General features: G+C 43.3%; 1 protein-coding gene across 8 annotated transcripts in view; it reads left to right on the top strand.

Annotated features, from left to right (window-relative positions):
- The first annotated feature begins 985 nt into the window (after positions 1–985).
- Positions 986–8,851, top strand: part of CREM (cAMP responsive element modulator) — a 28,049-nt gene continuing 20,183 nt past the window's right edge. For 7 of the 8 annotated variants that reach the window (XM_054390149.1, XM_054390151.1, XM_054390145.1 and 4 more), the window contains exon 1: positions 5,264–5,387. In XM_054390149.1, coding sequence (XP_054246124.1) covers positions 5,268–5,387 — 120 coding nt within the window. In that variant the 5' untranslated portion in view covers positions 5,264–5,267. Of the gene's footprint in view, positions 1,062–5,263; positions 5,388–8,851 lie in introns of those variants that run through there. The other variant, XM_054390147.1, reaches the window with a different exon arrangement.

Raw genomic sequence — 8,851 nt, 5'->3', positions numbered from 1 at the left:
TGAGCAGCAGTAAGATAGCTGCTGGTACAAAGGCACTACAAACAGAGTTTACGGCTCAAGCATTTATGGCATCTTAAGCGAGGCGCTGTGGGGTTTGTACTTTCCGGAACAAGAAATGCTCTCATATGCAAAGCAAACGTGACTCAGGACGTTTGAACGCAGCGTGTGGCAGCGAGCACGGAAACAGTCGCGCACGTAGATCCCCGGCATGGCAATTTCTGATTTAGCCAGATACAAAATACGATGTAATGCGTCAAAAGAACAAATGAAGCGATATTAGAAATAACTGCTGTAAGGGATGCGATTTTTTTTTAAACGGAAGAATCGGAACACAAGCAGTGGCAGCAGTTCGGCGGGCTGGCTGTCCTGCTGCCGTCACTGCTTTCAGCTAGTTTCACTGTACTACTCCGGCACCGCCAAGAGGACACCAGCGGTTTGTGATCCCCTTTCCTGGGGACGGCTCAGGCAATGTGGCAACTTGCCCCACCTAGCTTGTACAGAGAGGCCGTTCCACTGAGGGCCAGCATCGCCCAGCCAACCACCCTTATCGGCGGAGCCTCGCCAGCACAGCAAGAGGCCGTCACCACGCCCCTACTATCGCGCACCTTGAGTGCAACCACCACCGGGGAGGGTGTCCGGGCACACCCTGAACCGAGATGCAGACAACCCGATGGCCCAAGCCGTTGCTCGGCTTCACACCACCAGCAGAACGCTCCCTCAGGGCACACCCGCCCCCCGCCAGCGGTTAAGCGCGCCCCTCCCCCACACCAACAGGGCCGTTTTGCTCCCCAGCCAATGAGAGACGCTGCCGGCAGCCCCGCTGGCGTGGTTGGTCAGCGCGCCCGCCGTTGGGCGTCCCGTAGCCAATCGGCAGCACCATCTGAGCCCCGGCTCCTCCTCCTCCCGCGGCCGCTGGGGCTGGGAGTCGCCGGAGACGCCATTTCCTCAGCGCCCCCGCGGCGGCGCGGCTGCATCAGCGCTGACGTGAAGCCGACGTGCGGCTCCGCCCGGCCCAATCCCCCCCACCCCCTGTGACGGGGGCATCACGTACAGGGCGGCGGGTGAGTGCGGGAGGGGGCGGGGACACGTGTGCGCGCAGCCCGACCCCCTGCGGGCCTGGAGCGGGGGAGCGCAGAGGGCAGCGGCTAGCCCGGGCAGCGCGGAGGGGAGAGCAGGGAAGGGGGGCGCTGTACCGCGCTGTGTCGCTCGGCTCACCGTCTGCCGCCGGGAGCGCGCAGAACGGGACGGAGGCGCGTCCCCGCTGGCGGCCGGCAGCGCGCCCTGGTTCAGGGCGGGCTGCGGAGGGCCTCTCTGCCTCGCTTGTCCGGCACGATTCTGTCGTGCGGCTTCCGAGGCGTCTCTGTAGCCTGAGAAGGGGGCGTGGAGAGCGTACCCGGGAGGGTACTGCTCGGACCCTTCCAACGGGACGAGAGTTGGGAGGGAGACCTGTGCGACTCGCCTGCCGACGGTCTGGCGAGGGAGGGGTCGGGGTAGCGTGCTCTTCCGCTGCAGTCAGGGGGCCCCGGACGGCAAGTTCTTGGGTCTCCTGGGTGCTACCCCGGCTGCCGGCGGGATGGTTTGGTGGAGGAGGGAGCGCTGGACGATATGGGAGATAGGCTGTGGTGCCTCGTGGCGTTTTCTCTGAAGCCCAGTAGGCTTGTTCACATCCCTGCCCGTAGGGTATTCTGAGGTAGGACATGAACACAGGCAGGAGAGTATCACCGTGGGCTTTGTGAGTCTTAGGTCATGCATAAGTTTGAGGATTTGGCTTGCACCCGCCGCTGCCGTGTCAACATCTTGATGCAGAATGGAGCAGAACGTCTTGTGGCAGTTAAACGATTCCACAGGCACTGACGCTTAAACGATCCTCTTACCTGTTCAGGGACTGGTTAGACTCTCTGACGGGGTCATGCGTCCTTTCACAGCAGACTCAGCACTGTTTTATCCGGATTATTGAGGTAGCAGATGCAGAGTGATGAGTAGCATGCTTGTGCTTATAGTAATGGCTGGTTTGGTTTTAAAAATCTCTTGAGGGTTTTGTTAAGATGCTCTAAGAAGAAAAGAACGACACAGAGTTTAGGAGACACAAGAAGCATAGTTTTCTGGTGATAGTGAAAACTTAACAGAAAGACTATGCTTTCAGAGTCTGGTCTGTTGCCCTGGTACTCATTTTACCTGGCTGAAGGCTGTGACTACCTTGTCAGCTGGTGTGCTTCACAAAGCAGTATAGTAAAGCTGATTATATGCTTCATACCTGAAAATACAATGCTCTTCTGAAACTAGTATGTTCTGAGAGTTTCCACACTCATCTTGGGATCAGCAACACATGTAAAGTAGGTGTTGGTAATTCGCATCCTTGCTTTTTCTGTGAATAAAAGCCTTCAAGGAGATTTTGAGCAAGGGCTGAAACCTATTTCTTAGCCTCCTAAAACTTCCTTTGTAATAAGCCACCTTTGTAAACAGTCTCAAATGTATAAATTGTCGTTGAAATAAAGCAGTTGTCTTTAAAATGTCTCTGGGTATTTAAGTCACACATTTCGTGTTACGCAAAATACCAATTTTACAGACACTCAATATATTCACACTCGATGAAACAGTAAAACAGCAGTACGAGGTGGGAAGTGAAAGAATTTTTTATGATCTTGTACAAAACCACATCTCGATAGGGAACATATCCTTCATCTTTTACCTCTGGATGCAAATATGAAAGCTTCACACATTTAGCTATAAATTGCTTTCCATTTTCTAGATCACCTGGGCAGGATATTCTTTTACCTGATGCTGCCTGTATTGTCCTGTCAGAGATGTTGCTGCTAGCAAGTGAAGCAGCTTTTGAAGTACGCTTCATGCATCTTCTTGATCAGTGTTTATCTGCTACTATTGTAAACTAGTCTCAGAGACTATAGTAAACATGCTAATATATAATGAAATGTGATAACCTAGATCCTGAAAATTTCTTTGCTGTTTTGTAGAAAGAAGTGGGTGTCTTTGCCTACATTATGAAAAGATGTTTTTTGCCTCCTTTATATGGGAAGTGAGAGGTATAACCTGCTTATTAATTTTAAATTTTGGGCTAATTAAAAGCAGTACAAGGCAAACATTTGTACTAGGAGTCAAAATATACACAACTGTAGATGGAAAATGTACTTAAATTCCTGAGATTTTAATGTATGTCCTAAGTCTTAATTATGATTTACCTGGCATATGTAATACTTGCTGATTTTTTTTTTCCTAATGTACCAGAGGTAATAGAAAAATACATCCCTTTACTGTATTTTGTCCAATAGGAGCAATAGTTATTTTAGATGTTCTGCTATGTTGATGCTTTTTTCATAGCTATTTGCTAGCTCAGTTACTGGAGCACAGCAGAAGAAAAGGCTTCAGTAGAAAAAAAACTGATGCTCAAAGTAGTAAATAGAAATGTTTTGTAGTGTTCTGCAATCATTGAGGAATAAGGATAAAGTTTAGTAACTAAACCTTGTTTTTTACAGCATGAAGAATATCTCTTTCCAGGTAAAATTTCTATCTAATGCACTCAGTGAGAATAAAAGTAGCGGTTTTTTTCCCCAGCAGTAGGTTATCTGAACCACATATAAGAATGAAGAAGTGTGTTCCTCCTTAGTAGACTAGGACTGTCCACAGAGTCTCAAAAATGAAAGCTCCATCTGGTCCATGTAAGAATGTCTTTATAAGCTTCAGAACACCTCACACACCAAGGAAGATTAAATAATGCATAGGTACTGACAAAATATTCATTGCAATCTCTTCTGAAGATGGGAATGTAGTATCAATATTCGTCTAGAGCATGTAACTTCTATTAGCAGAAATACTAATGTTCACCCATAAAGTCTTAAATCACATATAATTTGACTACCACAAGTGTAGTACTGTTACACCTGGTCAGTAGAATAGTATTGGAAGAGTACAACTTAGAAATATGTTTTTCTGCATTGTTTGACTGGATGCCTTTTCATATTTTCATGCCTTTATTCCAGGCAAAAAGGGTGGTTTTAAAAAATAATATTATTTATTCTCCATGAAGATTATGGAATATTATGTGAAGTAGTGCCTGGAAAAGGAATTTTATGTTTAATTGGATTTAATGTAGATTTTTTTTTTAATACATAGGACTAAATTCAGGAGCTTCAGTGTCAGGTGCATAGCAGACTTCTTTCCCTCTTTCATCTCTTATTGTAAGGCCTGAGAAGAAACTACACTAGCTGTCAGCCAGTTGAGCTAGTTGAACTTTGAGTTCAGACAGGTTTGCCATCCTCTATTTACATCAACTGAACTTGAGGAAGCCAGATTTTCTGCCTTTTAAATCTCACAACTATATTGCACCTTCCTTTTGTATTTCCTTGTGTAAGTATGGTGTAGGTGGGAGCATGCTTGTAGGACATCCTTCCTCTGCTTGACCCTGTGGTGTCTGTGTTGTGTGTAAACTCGTGTGTTGCTATGTCAACGTTTGTGACATCACCTGTGATGTTACACCTTCAGTGCAGGGTTTGGTAAGAGAGAAGGGGAATCAAAAAGAATCAAGCTCTTGTTTTAAGACGCATACTTTCTGTTATGACTAAGTGTGGCCAGAAATATGGAAAAGAAACCATCAGGTAATTGCTTTTTTATATGGCAGATATATCTGGAAATGTTCTCTAGGAAATTTAAACTCCTTGTTTAAATTTAGAATCAGAGAGTTGCTTACTCTTCTATGAAACTTACTCTACATTGAAACCTGCAATGTGTGAAGAGTTGTTGCGGGCCTTGAGCTGTAAAGCTTGAGTGGTTTACAGACAATTCAAGCATAAATCCCAGCTGCGAATTGGTATCTCAGAAGGTTCATGAGCGTTGTGGCAACACATGGCTGCTGGTCAGTTTGAGCCTTGTCCAGTGTGAGAATTGAGGCATAAGTGACCTGCTCCTGGCAGTGCTGGTGGGCAGCTCTGGAGTACTGCACTCCCAGTCTTGCTGAGACCCTGGGGCTCTGAGCTTGTCTTATCCCTTGAGAACCATTTCCAGAACTGCCTCTCCTGCAGCTTTCCAAAGTACTTGTGTTATCGCTTCTGGCTGTGTGAATCAATGTTTAATATGGAGGAAAGGGAAAAAAAGGACTTTGGTTAATCTGAGTTTTGAAATAAATCTATTTGTTCTGTTAGTTGTCTACTGCAAATATAAAATTACCTGGGATTACTTCTTTCTTCCTAGGTGCCTAATACACTTCCCTTGCTGTGCTGGATTATTTACATGTGTATGTCCTTACTTTTAGACAGATGACCATGGAAATGGTTGAGTCACAACAGGATGACAATGCAGTAGATACTGTGCCAGAGCAAGATGCTGGTCACCTTAAGAACCAGCCAGGCCGAAGTCATATTTCCCCAGGATCTGAGGTAAGCTGGAATGTGGAAAGAGGAGACGAATCAGTAAAGTGATATTCAGAAATTAGTATTAATTTCAGTTGGTTTGGAGTACTGGTATTCTAGAAGTCTTGTTATTAAATAAGAAAAAGATGGCAAAGGTATACTGGAAAACTATGCCTGTGGTCTTTGACAAAGAGCTAGTGTAACATTAGGTCTGTTAAAAGGTAACACTTTTCGGAGACTAGGCTTTTCAGTCTGATCAGTAGGCACTTTTAATTTTCTGAAGGTGATTGTTTGTTCCTGAAATGGGAGTACAGTCTTTTAAGGAGTTGAGGTGGCTCAAGATCAAGCACACATAGCTAAAGCACACGTGTCTTGAAGACTTGCTTAACAAAAATGGAAAATGAATAAAACCAATCATGGTTCTTTCCTAGTTACAGTTTTTGTACAGATTGTGTTCTCTCTTCCTGCAAGTACATTTTTAATGTATGCTTGTTTTGTTTCATCTCTATGTATCCACTGACAGTGTCTGGAGTTCTGAAAATATACTTTAAATGTTCTGTATGGTAGTCATACCTGGATTCTTCTTTGGTAGGTAATGAATAAAAGGTGACATAGTAATAATTTTCAAACATTAAAAATATGCCCTGAAATATTCAGTGCTTGCCACTAGTATGCTTGCCAGTACTAAGATTTATAGCTTCAGGAAGCTGTATAGACCCTTTAGAAGGATCTACAAAACCCCTTTGTGAAATAAAGAAACTAACTTGAAAAAGCATCTTACAGAAGTTCTTCATCATCTGAAGTTACTTGGTAAGATGTGAGGTCATGTATTTGGAACATTAGATATTTGATTTGCATTATGGATATATTTTGAAGACAGTGTAGCTGGTTTTTGTTAGAGACAAAGTAGACTGCAAAATATTTATGAACGCTTATTTGTTGGTTTTGTTACATATGGCATTTGTTGCGGTTTTGATACCTGCAGCATTGGGAATACAGTTTATCTGGCATTTTTTTTTTTCTTTAAGAATGGAGCATGAAACCAAAAATTGTATTTGTTTTGCTCTGTTGATTTCAGCCTCTCATTTCTTCTTTCTTTGATAGTTCAGGTAAAATTTTGATTTTTAACTTATAGATAGAATGATTTACGTGGTTTTCTATTGGCTTGTACAATATTCTCTGAAGAAAGTAACTGTGAGTTCTGTCACTTGATTTGTTTTTTTTTTTTTTTTAATGTTGGTATAGAGACAAAACTGTCACTAATACTGCAGCAGGGCTTCTGGGTCCCTAGGGAAAACACTTTATATGTTTATCTGCATTTAATGGTGAGTACATTATATGAAGGTTCAGCTGTACTGGGCAGGCCTCAGGTCTTTTAGTTAAAGCCAGTAATTTTAAAGTACTGATGAATCTCAGTCAAAATGAAACTCATGCACTCCACTTTGAAGGCTCAGGGTTTACATCTGGGAGTCCCTCTTTTTGATCAGGTGGCCTAGAGCACTGGCTTGTACGTGTTAGAGATGCTCAGCCTTTATGGCTGGAATCAATGTTCTTCTCCTGGGCTGTCTAGAAAAGTGAGGTGGATGCAATTGTGCTACGCTGTAAATAAAAAGCAAAACTAAGAGGCCTCCGGTGGACAGGACTGTCACCTCAGCCCCCTGGCAGTGCCTTGGCCCTCCCGACTGCCTCAGCCACCTGGCAGTGCCACAGCCTGGCTGGCTGTTCCCTCAGTGCAGGCCACGCTGCCTCCTTCTCTTCTGCAGGGGCAGGTGGGAGCCTGTGCCCATGTCCTTCATACCTTGAGGCAGAACTGCCACAGCATTTCTTTTGGTAAAAGGGACCCTGACAGTAAGCTCATTGCTGAAAGGCCTTGTTGTGACATTCCTTGGGCTTAAAATGAGTAGGATTTTCTTACCTTATGTTCCTACCTGGCAGGCTCAGAAGGTGAGATGCTTTGTCATGGTGAGGGTTTGGGATGGATGTTGAGGTTAACCTCTGCACGAGGCAGGATCCTTGTGTGGGACATCTTGTCTGCTTTTCTTAGTATGGAATGGAAAACTTAGATGAGGAATTCATTCCTTTCCCAGAGGTACTTTTCACTTCTGTAGTCATTGTAGTATTTAGATTCTCCAGCAAGGTCAGAAATCAGATGGAGCTGTGCACTGCACACTTTTATATCAGCGTCAGAGGTATGAGGGCTTGGATATGAAGGTAATGTAGTACTCTAGGGTTTAAAAGTTATCTGACCTTGGGTGACGAGAGTGTGTACGTCCACAGTACACTTGTTCAGATGGGTAATGCGTTTTGAAGTTGGATAACTGATAAGTTCTTTCTCTGACAAAGTGTATGCCTCAGTATGAAGACAATTCATGATCGTGTTTGCTGGCTACTCTTCTCTCTTGGAAGAAGGAGCACTTACATTTCCAAATATATAAAGTATGGAACCACACTTCTGTGACAAAATGTGTTAGATATTTGTTGAAGCTATTGGACTTGACTGTTACATACCCAAGAGGATAGGTCCAAAAAGGACATTGGAACATCTGAAGTCTCTGCTATTGCCAGGAAGTAACACTTAGGACCAGATTCTTAATGTGTTAAGCTTCCCTTCACGCTCCTTTTTCCTGAGTTGCTTATGTGGATTGTTTTCAGTCATCATGCCAGATAGCCATTGAAGTAATGATATTAAAGGTAGCACTTATCATCATGATGTCAGAAAGTATTTTTTGTTTTTGCCATGTCTGTTTCAGTCAGTGTTTATGCATGATAGCATCAAAAAGTTCTAGGATTTTGACTTATATGGGAACATTCAATTTGGAAACAATACACAGGGAAACGTGAATAGAAATTGTTTTAATAATTTGTAATATTAATTAGAGAGATGCAGAATATGAAGTTGGAAAGATTTTTTTTTTCAGTCATAGTTATAGGAAACAAACCAAATGCAAAAGAATCATTGAGATTTTAAAGTTTGTAGACCACACACTGTGTCACCTTCTGATATCTGTGGAAACTCAGCAAACAGCCATCAAGTCAAATTGAGCTGTTCATAGTAGAACAGTTCTATGATTCTATGTAAGTGAACAAAAAAATCACTTTTTTTTTGATCCCGTTTTAAAATACTACCATCTCCTCTTCCCTCAATCGTACACCCCTACACCCTCCTCTAATCTGGTATCTGAATTAATGGGGAAAAAAACAGTTTCTCTTGTGGTGTTGTAAACCTTAGTCTAAAAGAGTATTAGCTGAGTGTGATTGACTTTTTTTCTTGTATGGTTATACCAAATAATGAGATTTTAAATGAATGTAGTGTTTCTTAATCTTGAGTACTGGATTACTTCTTGATTGTATGTGCCTGAACCATTGCATACTAAAACCAAACTTGAACTGTTCACCTTGTACTGTTTTGTGTGTGTTGTACTCAAAGTTCTTTCTGATACACAGATTATTGTGTCAGATTGCAGCTCTTACAGAAACACCAGTAAATAGAT

The sequence above is a fragment of the Indicator indicator genome, chromosome 20 (genome assembly GCF_027791375.1).
Source record: "Indicator indicator isolate 239-I01 chromosome 20, UM_Iind_1.1, whole genome shotgun sequence".
NCBI classification, from domain to species: Eukaryota; Metazoa; Chordata; class Aves; order Piciformes; family Indicatoridae; genus Indicator; species Indicator indicator.
The sequence above is the reverse complement of the archived record's forward strand: the minus strand, read 5'-3'. Positions and strand labels throughout refer to the sequence as shown.